Genomic DNA, 15,744 nt, shown 5'->3' with positions numbered 1-15,744 from the left:
TTTTTCTGTCTTCTAGTTAAATTTCTTTCCACAGAAACTTTTCCAAGAAGGAGAAAGGAGGGCAGAAGGGCAGCAAAGGAATAAATGTATATAAACCTCTCAAATTCTTGAACCATGAAAGGAATACACATTTGGTTTATCTCCAACATCTATGACATTCACCTGTTTTAAAAAAAGCAACTGCAAGATTTTCTGATGAAATTGGTATTTTCAGGTTTGCACTCTCTCTTTCAGTGGATATAATATCTCCTATGGTTATGACCTGCACTAAAGACAATGGGAAAGTTGTTATTTCCTTAGGAATGTCAGTTCCCCATACCCTCTGTGACTCAGGACAGGGGAGGGTACCCAGAGCTTCCCCAGCCAGACACTCAGCAGGGCAAGTAAGACTTGACCTTTTCCTGGCAGTAGGAGCTTCACAAACTTTTCTCTGCGCTTGGGCTGCTGCCAAGTGGCCACACACGTTATTTATGCTCTAGTTTGCCCACAGTAAGTTGCTTGCTTGGTTCAGCTCTGCTGACCTAAGGCAAATACAGGGAACACTCCACCTGCAAAAACAGAACAAGACATTGGAGGAAGCCGAAATTTTATTTCTGAAGGTTAGTTAGTATGCTTGGGACTTCAAAGTCTAAAAGAGTTTTCATTTTGTACTGCAAATGTGGAAGAGTTTAGTGTAACATAGTAAGTTCTTTGAGCGCTGCCTGGTAATGTTACTCTAAATAGCCTGCAATCTGACTGGCTAGAGAGGAGAGTTATTCTTTTCAGGTGCACGCCTGTATAAAAAACCTCTGGAGCATGCATCCACCCACAGGAAACTTCCCGTGCCCTGTCACATCAGGTACCCACACAGCTGCTCAGCTAACCTCGCCTGGCATGCTTTTGTGCTCTCTGCTAACTAACAACAGAATTACCTCTGTCTGAATTCTTGTATTTCAGGTCAGCTCTGTTTGCCAACAGAATCCAGCTTTCCTAACCCTTTCTGTTTTGTGAGGATTGACTGTCACTGCTGGTTTTCAGTATTTGGGTCCATTTACCTTGTGGATTCAAATATCATATAAGTTTCTTATATTGATATTCCTAGCATTGGCATTTTCTTTATTTCCTAGCATTTATATTGATTTTTTTTTAATGTAGTGCATGATAACATGAGAAAATTGCATGAACCTTAAGAAACAGAGATGTTACTGTATGGTAAGAGTCTATGGTTAAGCCCTGTCTTGCAAAGAACACACTAATTACATTTCCCATGTGAGCAAATGAAATTGGCTTTTGCCCAAATACTTCAGACTAAACCAGAGTACACTGTGCAACTTTGTGTAGAGATAGAAGAAACATATTTCAGCAGAATTGTGTTTATATTACCACTCAATAATCTACTTTTTTTTTTTTTGCCACATAGCTAGATTTGAAAAGCTCTTTCTGAGCAACGGATTTCAACAGTTTAAGAGGCACAAAGTTTATTATTATAGGGGATAAACTGTGTTACCTTAAGGTTTATCATCATCTTACAATTTGCCCTTAAATGTTTAATTACCTTGTTAATTCTATGTGGTATTGTCAAATAGATATAATTTTATGAATTATTCTTTCTTCCTTAGGTTTTGAAGAAATCAAATGTGATTTTGTAAGTTTTGTTCACAACAGCTTAAGGCTATTACTGAAGTCAATGCTGGTCTTAAAACTCTGAAAAAATTTAGATTATTATTTCCCAACAGGATCAATTTGGAAAAAAACTGGCTGCTCACATTCAGAAAAAGCCAACACTTCCAAAGGGAACAGATTTTACTTGCAACATTGTACCTACTGTCATCACATCTGAAATCATACACAAAAGTGCACAGCCAGAACTTGTTACTAGCCAGATGGAGGGCCTCTGAAGAAAAGAAAATCAAAATCTGCAGAAATCAATTTCCTTTAAAGCACTCTTTTCTGGAACAGTACAGAATTGCTGTCAAGACTGAGCAAATGCAGTGTCAGAGGAATTAGAACCTAAATTCCATCCTTGTGAATAAACAGAGCAGCAATAAGGAATATATCAGGTATCAGTAAAACTGCAATAGTGTCAATATCATGTGCAAATAAACCACTCACACAAGTCAGCAGGCACTCTGCTCCTTAAAAAAGTACCTGCAGGCATTGCTGAACTTCTTGGTCGCTGCCAAACATTTACCCCTTCTGGTCAGGATATCCACAACAGCCTCCTGCAGTATGATGCAACTCAAATTATACAACGCTTAGACTGCAGTGCCTATGGCTGGAGAGAGCAAATATGCAGTCTCAAGAATGAGCAGAATGGATAAATGTTTTCATCATGGATAAAAACATAGCTCACTCCAGCTGTCAGGTTATGTGGGAAGGGTGAGCTTGTACAGCCTCTGGCCAGAGCAAGTTATGGACCATTTTTTTGCTCTTTACTGTGTGTGTATACCTTATCTATTTATCTGTCTGTCTACACACACAAATATATGCTGGTGCTTCACTGAATAAAATTCTAGTCAAGCAAGAAGTGTCACTGACATATTACTCCCCAGGCAAATTTAGATCCAGTCCTGTTCCTGCTTTTATTGATGTTAGTTGGTATCAATCAGTTCCTTTGTAGGCTGGGTGCTGCCCAGGATGAACAATCATTCATAACAAACACAATTCTCCAAAAAGCCCTATGGATTCAAACTTCTCACTGCAATGATTTCCTGACTGCTATCTGCATACTCTGCAGTTTACTACATTTCAGAGTAATTCATTAAGCTGTTCTGCAAGAAAAGGCAGGGAAGAGAGGGCAACTGGATGCAAAGAGACAAAATCAAGAGCACTGGCTGCAGCAAATGAAACAGTTTTATCTCAGGAATGCCAAGTCCCAAGTTTTTTGGAAAACAGTAAATTGCACAGATAAAAAGTCACAGATGTTAAAAGACAGTTATCTTTCTCAGTTATTGCTTCAATTGATAAAAGTAGCTCAATTTTCAGACTGATTAGTGGCATCAATTCAGTGACATAATGCTAAGATTCTGTATAAATGTTAAAATAAACACAATAATAAATATGATAAATGTGATAAAAATTCTGACAGCATTACTGCATTATCAGAAAGTGGTCATAACACTCAGTGGAGTGGGAATGTCACATCTCATCCTGTCCCTTCAACCCATCACTGAAAAAAAACCCCAAAAGACCACCAAAGTCCACCCAAACTACTCATGTCTTCTTCCAGTCATGTCTCATACAAAGAGAGTGCCTGCAAGATTTTACATTAGTTTTCCCCTTCTGTTTCAGCTCTTCTGCCATGATCTCTGCACAGCAGCCATCATTCCCCAACAAAATTCAAAGAGCAATGGACTGCCAATCTGAGGAAGAAGAAACCTGTGAAGAGCAGTGTGACTCTGAGAACTGCACTTGCAGCTCCAAGCATGCAGAATCTGACACAGGTTTAATCCCATTTAAATTCTGCAATTGCTATGGCATGATAGCAGTTCATATTTTGATTTTTGTCACTCTTCAAATAGTAGATCTCACCATGTCACTTTTCCTTTTGACATCCAGTTTTCCCATTTCTCCTTATGTTTGCATATATTATCAGATCAAATCTACAAAAAAATTACTACCTCTATAATTCAGATGTATATTTAAAAAGGTCTCTGAATTTTACTTGGACATCTAAGAATAATTTGTCAATTACAATCAGAGATATGATTATAATATGCATTAATTGGGCTGGCACTGTTGAAGCTGTGGTATTACAAATTTCAACAGGTTAAACTGGTCCAGCAGCTACCAAGGATTCCTGGCAGGTAACAGTTAAAATCCATGCTAGCCAGAGCAAAATTTTTCTTTGCAGTTAAGGTTAAATCTATGCATATCCTGCTAACAGGCTTCCAGCAACAGTACAGTCATTCAGATCGGTGTCCTTGTTTTCAGTGAGATCAGATGGAACAGTTCAGCACAGCTCTTCTGAAAAGCCTCACCCATGAGTCTGCTTGCTATGATGAGACACGCTAGCACAGCCATAGTACTGACTTGATGAACCACGCTATATGTCAACACATACTTAAAGAGCATCTTACAACTCTCCTTCTGTGGAAGGATGCTTAAAAAACAACCACTAAAAAGAGTTAGGTTTTCTTCAATGTAAGAGCTAAATTCTAAATACTTCTTATTTAAAAAGACACTTGATGTTCTAGAACTGTTGACCCCACAAATGCAATCTACAGCACAAACACCTACATACTATCTTCATACTCAGTATGAACTATCTTACCCCAAAATACAAGGTAACTTGGTCCTGAAAGTCTTCTAGCTGTAATTAGCAGAACTTTATATTTGATTTAGTAAATTGCCCACATGAACACTCAGAATGGCAGAAAATGACCATTGTTTCTTTCACTACCTGGTCAGCCAGAGTGTCTGCTTTTGGACAGCAGCTAGTCTTCACTGAAAGGGTGGTCAGGCACTGGAACAGGCTGCCCAGGGAAACGATCAAATCACCATCCCCAGAAGTGTTTAAAAGATGTGTAGATGTGGCACTTGAGAACATGTTTTGGTGATGAACACAGAGGTGCTGGGTTGGTTAAGGGTTAGATTCAACAATCTTCCAGATCTTTCCCAACCTTAATGATTCTGAAATTCAAGGCCAATGGCCTGACAGCTTTCTAGTCCGTATGCCTACACACTCTTTTTGCAAGACACTTTTTACCAAGTTGCATATAAAACCACCAATTTCAACTTTTCTCTCACAGGCTCACCAGTAATTCTCAAAATACTGCAGAACTGGGTTCCTAGAGTTTCACACTACTTCGATAAAGAGCACTATACATACGTTGGCCACCGGATCGTCATTCAGGAGTCCATAGAACACTTTGGAGCTGTGGTATGGCCGGGGGTAAGTACATGACATGGCAGAAAGCTGACAGGACACAAGAGTAAACCATGACAGCAGCACACAAACATTAAGGAAGCTTTCTTAGATGATACTTCCGACAATGGAGGTTTCCCTACGCAGGACAAAGACCTTCAGCAGAAAGCTCTGCCTTAGGGTAATTTGCCAGTTCACACCAAAAGGACATGGCATTTAAGCATTTGTAAATTGGATGCAGGCATTGAAAAAAGTTCAGAAAGGGAACTCAGGAAGAAGCATTCAGCTTCCTTCATGTTTCCAATCAGTCACTGCTAGGAGGTAAACAATCAGCAGTACAAAAAAGGAGGCTGAAAAAGAAAATTGTGAGAGATTAAGTAAAGGAGGTTATAACAATTAAACATGCTTCCTTTAAAGAACAGGCTGGAACAGCTCCATCGCAGTATGGAAAACCACACTTGCAAACAGTTCTTCAATCTCTGCTTCCCCTGCTCTTAAAAACATAATTTCACGTGGACTGAGAAAACTGCCTTTCAGGGAAGAGAGGGTCAACTGATAAAGACATGAAAATTAGGATTTCAAATTTTTTCAGATCCACATTTATTTAAAAAGCTCACAAAAAAATGGCAGACAATTTCAAAACAATAGAAAGAAAGCATTTGTGTGGGTGAAACAGTATCTTATTTTGACATGTCCGATCATCAATTCACACATTAATCAGCTGTCAGAATGCAGATGGTACAACTATCCAAGAAAATGGAGAGGTTGCACAAATTGGACTAGTGATTTATTAGCTGTCAGCTTTCTCAGAGCAGGTAGACAGTGTTGCATTATGAAAAGCACAAGAATTAAAATAGTAACACAACTCTAAAGAAGAGTAGCAAAAGGGGAAGACAGTTTCTTTGGCATCAGTTTATGTTGTTTATAAACAGCCCCTTTATACTCTATTGATAAGATCTTTACAAAGGCCTGATAAACAATATTTCCATACAATGTTGTTTCCTTTTTAAAGTTTATACGATTACCAAGACAAGTGTCAAGTTGGTAAATAACAAATTTTTAATATTTCCTTTGCTAAAAAAAATTGAAACAAAAACAGGTTTTCCAAAAATCTCTGCTGAAGCCTGAATTTACTTGATGATAGCGATAATAAAGCATAACATTTATGATCATAAACCAGAACATTACTTTTTACATATTGTTAAACCTTGTTTGGTGTTCTGACTGTATGGTTCACATTTTACCACTGCCTATCTTGAGCTGTCAGAAGACTCACATAGAAATGTGTAGCAAATTCATATCCCATAAAAGTAAATTAAAAATAAACTGCTTTGATTTTTTTAATATAAAAAACCAGGACATCGCAATTCTTTCCATATTACATTTTTATGTTACACCTTTCAGTGTTTTTCATTGTACTAAAAAAACCAACACCTTTGCATAAAAACATCTAATGAATTTTTGTGCAACTTAGCTGTTACCCTCTTACGGATATGTGTTAACCGTTTTAGGCACTGGCTTTATCTCAATATCTGGAATCAAATCAAGAACAATTCAACCTCAAAGACAAAAAAGTTTTGGAAATTGGTGCTGGAACAGGCTTGCTTTCCATTGTGGCCTGTATCTTAGGTTGGTAAATTTGTATTTTCTTTTAGATTTTCTGTGAAAGATGATCTAGTCCTGCCACTGTCACTTTAAGGAAATGAAACAACAATTGAAATAAACTTCATCACTGGTTGTTTTTTTTAAATGAAAATTATTGTAAAAAACTGTTTTGTTAACTACCCTAGTTACTGGTGAGGGGGAGGCTGGAGAAGTTATGTAGATAAAGTTTTATATATGTTTAACTACTTATCTATGAATTCTGCCATGTTTCAAGTGAAAAGATGAGAGGAAATGGCCTTTAAGTTAGATGTTTAATTTTTTTACTGTAGAGTGGTTTAGGCATTGGAATAAGTTGCCCATGGAGGTGGTGTAGTCACCATCTCTGAAGTTTTCAAGAGGCATCTGGATGTGGGACTTGGGAAAATGGTTTAGAGGTGATTATGGTGGAGCTGGGTTCACAGTTGGAATAGATGCTCTTGAAGGTCTCTTCCGACCTTGATGATTCTGTGAAATGAAACAAATTCATGTTTTCTTTAGGAGCTCACGTTACAGCTACCGATTTGCCTGAAGTTCTTGAAAATCTCTCATATAATATTTCAAGAAATATACAAAACATGAATATGCACAAACCTGAAGTGAGAAAACTGGTATGGGGAGAAGGCCTCAACGAAGATTTTCCTGTATCAACTTACCACTATGATTTCATACTGGCAACTGATGTTGTGTACCATCATGCAGCTCTGGATCCCCTGCTAGCAACAATGGTGTATTTTTGTAAGCCAGGAACAGTATTACTATGGGCCAATAAATTCAGATTTAGTACAGACTATGAATTTTTGGAAAAACTTTCCAATATATTTAACACAACTATTCTAGCAGAATTTCCAGAATCCAATGTCAAGTTGCTTAAAGCCACAGTAAGAGAAAATTAAAGAGAAAACTATCACTATTCTTGATTTAGTGGCAGGACCTCACAGTTTGGAATGCTTTGCAGGATTATGTTGCACCTTATGTGCATTTACATTTGTAAAGTCGCAGTTGTATTTAAGTTTTGCATTGCAAGTATTGAAAAAACTAGCAAGGCAAAAGATACAGCAATTTGTCTCTGGTTGATACATACGACCTGTTCAAACAGACCAATTTCCCTTCACTGAAGGAACAATTTTCATAGCAGTAGTTAGTAACAAGTCTTTAACAAAAAGCATTGATCTTCTGGGCTGCACTGAACTTCTGTTGTTTGTAAGGTGTTTTCCTTCAGCAAGTTTTGTTTATGTACTAATCCAGAAACCAATACAATTTTTAGCTTCAGTATTTTTATTAATTATAAAAATCTTTTAAAGTATCAGAGTGCACATAGTGTTTTTTTGTTCTTCAACTTTGCACGTTTATTCTGCTGTGGTTTATACTTTTAACATTAATAAACATATATGTATAGCTTTACAATATCCGATCAAGATGTAACTGTCTGGCACTTTTATACATGTATCAGTCTGTCCTTGATACTCAGCTTCGCACAGATTTTTGAGTTTGTCTGAAATCACTCCAAAATGAAGATTTACAAGAGCACCTATGCATCAGCAATTCAAAGTTAAACACTGTAACAGTTTGAGAGGTTGAATTTTTCTTAAAAAAAATTAAATGTAAACTCTTGCAAACAATACACGTGTTCCATTATTTTCGTCTAATAAGTAAGAGTTTAGCCACTCTTGAAGTAGCTTTAAGGCCTTCATACAACTGAAATTAAGATCAAACATGTTAAAATTCAGTTTACCGTAAAAAATACAGAACTTTTACAGGTTTGCAGTTAAAAGGAACAGTTCAGAACCTAACATGCATGCAGTAAGTCTTTCCAACCTGATTCCAAATCCTTGGTGTTGGCAGTTCTGGCACATCCATTGCCAGCAATGGGATGCACAATAAGGAAACTCCCTAATGACAGGAGTTAGGTTAACAGGTATTAACTGTACCCAGGTGCCTTTACTGATAAATACACACAATTTAATAATCAGCATTCAGTAATGAAAACATGCGTTCGAATAAAAAGTCAAACTTATCTTTTCCTATCCTGCCCCATATAAAATCATTTTAATTTTACAACTGTTGATTTTCTAGAATACGCAATAATCAGGTGGATACATGACAGGAAGCCAATTCTCAGTGAAAGTTGCACAATGAGTCCATCCAAGCAACTTCATTAGCTGAAGAAAAAAAGCAGACATTAAAAAAAGAGTCATTCTTTTTAACATCTAAATCTAAACAAACACTGCACAGACATCAACATCTTACTAAAAATGTCAATTATAGAAAGATAACAGATCGGAGAACTAGTGATCTTTGAATTCCTTAGTCCTGAAAGGGGGAAACTTCTGCCCCCCCATATGATCCACAGTCTTTTAACTCAATGCACAAAAATCTTGTCCTAGGAATTACCGTAATTTCCATTAATTCTCCACCTATATTCTACTAACAGTAATTATGATTAATAATAGTAAAAAATAATAGTGGTTAAACAGCAACATAACAGGATTTTAAATATGCAGATATCTTTGGCTAAGCTGTCTACCTCCTTTATGTCCCAAAGGAAGTTCCAGAAAGTAAATCTGCTAAAAATGACAGTTACTCACAAACAAGTTATTCTAGAAAAAGAAAGAAGAAATCACTATCAAAAATGGAGGGCAAGCTACCAAAGCCTGGATAAAGATAAAATGTTCCATTTAGTGGTTTCTAAAATGTAAAAAGTATCAAAAATTCCAAAAGACCTATATCTTGCTCTTAAAAGTTTACTCAGCATGAACATAGTCCACTACTTGACCAAATACTGCTTACCTGAATGCAGTTTTTCAAGTTGTCCTTTGTTGGCTTTTCTTCTGCAAGTTTTGTGGCAAACTTGAGACCTCTCCCATACATTTTATTTACCAATGCATGCTTATAGGCAAAAGTCAAAACCTACAATGCAAAGAAAAAAAACCAAAACAAATTAAGTATATCTTACAAGGTTAGACAAGTAATAGCAAATTCTGTTCAGGTAGAAGAAGTAATTAAAAATAAAACATATAAAAGATAGCTTTTTCTTTGCCGTAAAACAGATGATTCACAGTAGTAGTTATAAACATGAACTTCCTAGAGACTATTTCTGACTTCACGAACATATTTGACTTCAGAACATCTTATGTAACACAGATGCCACTATTCTAATTTTTCATTTATCACATTTCTAGCTTCTTTGGATTTTCATTCTCTAGAGGCAACTGTATGGTACATTAAAAAAAAAAATAAAAAAAAAAAAAATCAAGAACCAGGTAGGTATATCTTCAACCCACAGAAGCAAAGACCCAACTGAGAATTTTGATTCCTAGGTAGTCACTAACTTACTGCAGAAAAAAGTATGAATGTACATAGTGAATGATATATATACAGACACAGACAGAGAAATGCACATAATTATAAAAAAGCAATGAAGACAGGTAAGCATGAAGACAAGCCTCAGGTTTTAGGTGAGCTCCTCACTATTGGTAATTTCTTAAGAAGAGATCATAAAAAAAGCTTTCTCTTGATAACACTAACTAAAGAGCCAGCTGACAGTCCTTATCAATGCAGTAACTCACATAAGCAAACAAATGCGTCTCCTTGAGAGCTAATGTGAAATAAATCAGGTTCTTAACACCAAACACTGATGGCATTCAGGGTGCTGCAAGATAGTTCATACCATTTCACCAGCTACAGCGCTAAAAATTAGAGCAATCAAGACATTTATCATTTATTCCCTTCGGAACACTCATAGCAAATAGGTATTTTTTATTTTTTACTGAGAAGTGACATAGCAGTAAAGTTGGTGAATATAGTGGTGTGTCTGTTGTCGGTAGTGTTTATGAAATCTTGTATTAGAGTTTGCCATTCATTTCCCCTCATTCATTACAACATTTGTCCTTCTCTCTAACTCCACAATAAAAGTTAAATTTTCCCACTTAAACTATCCCATTAAGAAAAGCTAACAAAAACTCTTACAGGATGTTCAGAAATATGCTTTGCATTACAGCATAAAAAAATAAATATATCTCAAGAATATAAACATTAAGGAATCAGAGACCTGAATCTTGCAAGGACTGAAGAACCTGTCTAATTTTAGCAGCCTGAACACTTCCATTTAGTGTTAATCACATGCACAAGTCTTTGCAGGATCAATATTTAAAGGACAGGTAAAAAAGAAATAACAAGCTCAATTATCAAGCAAGTAAAGGTGCAATTTTGAAGCTCCAAAATACTATGTCAAGTACTCAGAGTTCCTCATTCTTCTTCTTTTATCTTCAGGTACTTATTTTGCTGTGTTGAAGTATTCACTTAATCTGTTGTAGCTTAAAACACACACATATATGCAACAATGAGCATACAGCACCATTCACAGATACGATTTTCCAAATACTGCTATTGGAAAAACACTTTGCCATGCTGCATTCTCAATCCAATTATTCTGGATATTTTCCTAAAGCAAAACACATTAGCAAACATTTCTGAATAACCTCTCAGTGGATCCATTAGCATTTAGTTGGCTAAACTAAACTTAAAAAAAAAAATCCCTTCTGTAAAAGATGATAGAACCACAAAACAAAAAACAAACAAACCAAAAAAAATATCAAATGAAAAATGCATTGGAGCTCTCAGCAAATATAACATAATCGGAGGCTAACCAGAAATAATGTCACTGCTCTATTAAGAAAGCTCTTACCTGACCCTCTAAGTTTTGAATGGTTATTGAACATCAGTGATAAAGGCAGGAGGAAAGCCACTTGACAGCATTTCTTTCGTAACAGGGCTTCCTAGAGTTTTTGTGGCAAGAAAACAAAGCATTTTACGAAACACCCTTGCTCTGGCCAAATAAAAGTTTGGGTATTTCTAAATGAGAAAAAGGTTCTCTGCTGGACCAAAAGGTTGAAAACAATGCTCCAAGAGTTCTTCATAAAAGACAATTTCTGTTGTAGTGCTTAGAAAAAAACCCTCAATCAACCGTATACAAGTTCAGTAAAACTACTAAAAATTCATTAGCACTTTAAAAGTTAAGAACAATCCATGAATTCCTTTAAGATCAGAACTGGTTTACAAACAAAAGATGTTAGATATTTTACAACTTGTACACATATTGGTCAAATTAAGCCTTATAATTATTGCAAGCTTTATAAGGTCACAGAAGTAAAGATTATGGTTCCTTGGTGTGTGTAAATAAAATGTAAACTGGAATGCTATTAAGATATAAAACAAAAAACAGCTGCTATATGAATGTATAAAACCAGCAAAGAAACCAATTTGTAGTATCCAAAAGCAAATTTCTAGATGAAAGAAGAGGAATTAATTCAAAGTATATTAATATTATTTCATAATTGCAACAAATACAATTTGGGCTAGCTTTTCCATCACAAGTGCTACGGCCCAGAGATTGTACAAAGAGCGATAAAAAGGGTAGTAAGAAAAGGCAACGCGTACTTCTAGGATACTGGGGGGAGGAAAAAAAAGATATCACTGTTAGATACTTTATTCCCCAAGCTAACGGCCTGGAATACTCCATGTGCTAGGAGTCAGACCCATGAAGTGGTTGAACGTCCAACTCCTAATTAGCTGCCTAACTTGCTATTGGCTATAAAGATATTTAGGAGAGTAAAATGCTGAAACGATTTCTCCTAAAACATTTGTAGGGCTGAAATATTTAAAAACCTGAAAACACTCTTAGAAAAGCGTTCGAATCCAGCAATACTAAACTACGTAAAAAACCTGTTTGAGTGTCCTAATGTTGTTACCTATGAAAACAGATTTGTATAATCAATTACTTCATTATTTAAGCATTTGATTAAATATATATCCACATGTACTAATCGTTAAAATACTAGATTAAACAATATAACATATTGCAACTACTTATTAGAAACACTGAGGTTATAATGTTTACAATTCCCAGCAAACAAGCTTTTTCAGGTAATAAACTATGGTAATAAGGGTTGTTGACTTCGCTCTATCAACTGCCCTATTACAGATTAAAGTATTATTTATATAAAAAAATTGACTCATATTTTCAAGAGAGGGAAGGCAGTTAAGGGAATCAAGTATCCAGCAGCAAGTTTTTGGCAGTGACTGAATACAATCAGCTGGAAGAGACAGCTGCATCTGATGGTGCAGACAGCACTAGGAAAAATAATGCAGGCTAAAGATGTTTAAAGGACAAGATGGAAAAGTCTGCACCTTTTACTTGTTTTTAAACTTATTTTTAAATGTGACTTTAGGTTTGTCCCCAAGAGTTAATAAAGGTTGAGGGGCATTAAATGATACAGACTGGTCATTCCCATTAACAAACATACAACATCCTACTACTCTCCTGTAGCAGCTTTGTTTAAAACTGAGGATTTTGGCCTACAAAATTTAAAGCTATGTTCTAGGTAAAAGAAAAACTGCACAACTTATATTCCATTACTAAAGACCCTACAGTGCTGTCATAAACATGTTAGCATAAGCAATCAAATGCTGCATAAAGCTGTCTCAACTAGAGTTTACTTGAAATGTTTTTGTGTACACAGGGGACATAAATATTTTCTTTCATGTTTCATTTAGAATGAACCTTCAGAGAAGAGCTGAAAGTGTGAACAAATGCACTTACTATCAAAAGGAAATTTACTTCCCCACACATTTGCTACAATACAGGGAACAAGTACCATACTTTCATGAAAAACAGGTAATTCCAGGAAACTAACAAATGCCCTGTGGCCACACAGGTGCAACATCTGCAGAGGAGAGATGAAACAAGTGACAGTACTTGGTTTACTAGAGGGTGAGCAGAAGCACACAGAAAAGTGATGACATTCCTGATTCATCTCTTTGTTTTCAAAAATTTACTTAGCCTTTTAATTACTGACATCTGGATGTAATTTGATTGGTAGAAAGCTTAGAACTAAAAACACTTAAAGCAGTGTTTCTATCTAAAGCTCTCTATATATACTTGAATAATCAGTGCATATTCAAAAGCCTTATTTCCATGCTTTCTCATCCAGCTGTTCCATCTTTCAAGTGCCATGTCCACACACAGAAGAGGTCCACATTTTAATTTACTACACACTGCTTTAGAATAAGCTGGCTGCCTCTTGAGGATTCTCACTGAAGGACATTCATACAAAGTCTGTCTCCTGTCTGACTTGACTACGTCACTCTACCCTTCCTCCTCTTTCATTTCTGCGCTGGTTTTGGCTGAGCTAATTTTTTTCATAGTAGCTGGTATGGGGCCTTGTTTTGGATTTGTGCTGGAAACAGGGCGGATAACACAGGGATGTTTTAGTCATTGTTGAGTAGCACTTGCAGAGAGTCAAGGCCTCTCACCACACCTCACCAGTGAGCAGGCTGGGGATGCACAAAGAGTTGGGAGGCAACACAACCAGGACAGCTGACTCCAACTGACCACAGGGATATCCCACACTGCATGGTGTCATGCTCAGCATATAAAGCTGGGAGAAGAAGGAGGAATGGGGGAGATTTGGAGTGATGGCATTTGATTTCCCAAGTCACAGTTACATATGAGGGAGCCTGGCTTTCCTGGAGATGTCTGAACACCTGCCTGCCCATGGGTAGTGGCAAACGAATTCCTTGTTTTGTTTCGCTTGTGTGTGTGGCTTTTGCTTTACCTGTTGAACTGTCGTTATCTCACCCTGAAAGTTCTCACTTTTACTCTTCCAGTTTTCTCCCTCATTCCACCACAGGGGAATGAGCAAGTAGCTCTGTAGGTCTCATGACCATCAATCAGTTTAGATTTCAAATTGAGTAGTAAAACCAAGAGGAAAAAGAAGACAAACATACTACATAAACAGGATGGAAGTAATTTCCATACGAAATGCTACAAAAATGTAAAACAGTTTTGTTGGCTTTTCAGTACAAATTTAACGATACAGCAGCATAAATTTTCAGAGCAAAATCTGAATGTGCACTTCGACAAATCCATGGTTAAGCCAGTCAGAGAGAAAGGTTCAAGTTCCTAATCTGTAGAACTCAAATCAGTTACTTATTCCTGACCCAGAGCATTCAGCTCAACAATACCCGGAATCACTACGTGTCTTGAAAAAAAAAAAAGCCATTAACAAAGAGTGATAAACTCCCAACAGAATGTCTACAGAGGCATTTTTCCCCTGAAATTCTATCAGCTTTAAAAAATAAAAATCAGAAGACAGAAGTAAGCCAGGAGTTACTATACTGGAACAAACTACTGCATTTACAAATGGACAGCAAGAAATCATGTACCAAGGAATATGATTAAAGCACAAAATCTGCTACCACAGAATATTATAATCAGTTAATGATTAGGAGAGGCATGCTGAAAAGATGTATGGGTACAAGGGCATATACACTAAGCGAGAGTGAGCACCATCAAACTTCTTGTTCAGGCCTCCACCTAAAGCATAAATTCTTACGCAAAGTTTATTTACTGCCAAGGAAGTTAAATGGTTTGGGACTTTTTTTTTCCACTTTCAAAGTTTTTCTTTTTTAACTACTTGAAGTGCTTTTGTAATTTTACTCAATTATAAACAAATACACTGGTCACTTCATCTTCTTCTAAAACAGTCATATGTGACAGTTAAGTACAGCAACTAATCAATATCAATAGCTGAACGGCCAAAAATACAAAGTCATAAGCTTTATAAATTAAAAGCTACATAACTAATCACCTACAATGACTTTTTTTTCCTTCTGGAATAACTGTCTTGAATGAAGCAGACAAAAAAATAATTCAAGTTTCAGGATCAAGAACCTTGAAATGTCAAGGAAGTCTGTGCTAATAAAAACATAAGTGTAATTATTTCCAAGGGATTCTTCCTTTACCTCTACAGATACTACTGACAGCAAAACACAAAACTTCTCTTGTCCATGGTGTGGAAGAGACTACAGCATGCAGGACTGAACAGAGTAGGGATGCTGCACACTTCTGTCTGCACAGCTACAACAGTGCAGAGGTTAAACAAAAATATTCCCTGGAAAGTACAGAAAGAAGCAATTCAATAAAGCAAGTAGCTTTTTTATGTAAACCTGGTACTGTCCTATACCCTTCCCTTAACCTCTACGTTCACATGCACAGAGATGGGCTTACCATGGATTTGACAGGCTTGGCAAAATCTCTGTGGAAAAAGGTCATTTAGGAAGCACAACATATGGGGAGAGCATGAAAAAGTACAAGGGAGGAATGTACGAGGCTGTGCACACAAAGGTGGTGCATAATTCCAGGAGAAACTATCAGAAAACCCAACATGCAAAAGAAAAAAAATCTGTTCTGGTCT

At 36.5% G+C, this 15,744-nt stretch overlaps 2 protein-coding genes across 3 annotated transcripts in view; one reads left to right on the top strand and one right to left on the bottom strand.

The window, feature by feature from the left end:
* The first annotated feature begins 3,270 nt into the window (after positions 1 to 3,270).
* Positions 3,271 to 7,412, top strand: METTL21C (methyltransferase like 21C). Its single transcript, XM_027674701.1, has 4 exons — positions 3,271 to 3,422; positions 4,731 to 4,873; positions 6,358 to 6,475; positions 6,989 to 7,412. The coding sequence occupies exons 1-4, from the start codon at positions 3,281 to 3,283 to the stop codon at positions 7,381 to 7,383; spliced, it is 798 nt and encodes a 265-aa protein (XP_027530502.1). The 5' UTR covers positions 3,271 to 3,280; the 3' UTR covers positions 7,384 to 7,412.
* The window catches only part of TPP2 (tripeptidyl peptidase 2), a 54,662-nt gene continuing 44,334 nt past the window's right edge, over positions 5,417 to 15,744 (bottom strand). For both annotated transcript variants that reach the window (XM_027674699.1, XM_027674700.1), the window contains 2 exons: positions 9,278 to 9,397; positions 5,417 to 8,649 (listed from right to left, as the gene is read on the bottom strand). In XM_027674699.1, the coding sequence (XP_027530500.1) occupies positions 8,560 to 8,649; positions 9,278 to 9,397 (210 nt within the window). In that variant the 3' untranslated portion in view covers positions 5,417 to 8,559. The remainder of the gene's footprint in view (positions 8,650 to 9,277; positions 9,398 to 15,744) is intronic.

This window comes from Neopelma chrysocephalum, unplaced genomic scaffold (genome assembly GCF_003984885.1).
Source record: "Neopelma chrysocephalum unplaced genomic scaffold, ASM398488v2 Primary Assembly neopelma1_25, whole genome shotgun sequence".
Taxonomy (NCBI): Eukaryota; Metazoa; Chordata; class Aves; order Passeriformes; family Pipridae; genus Neopelma; species Neopelma chrysocephalum.
Note: the sequence above shows the minus strand (reverse complement) of the source record. Positions and strands in the feature narration are given on the sequence as shown.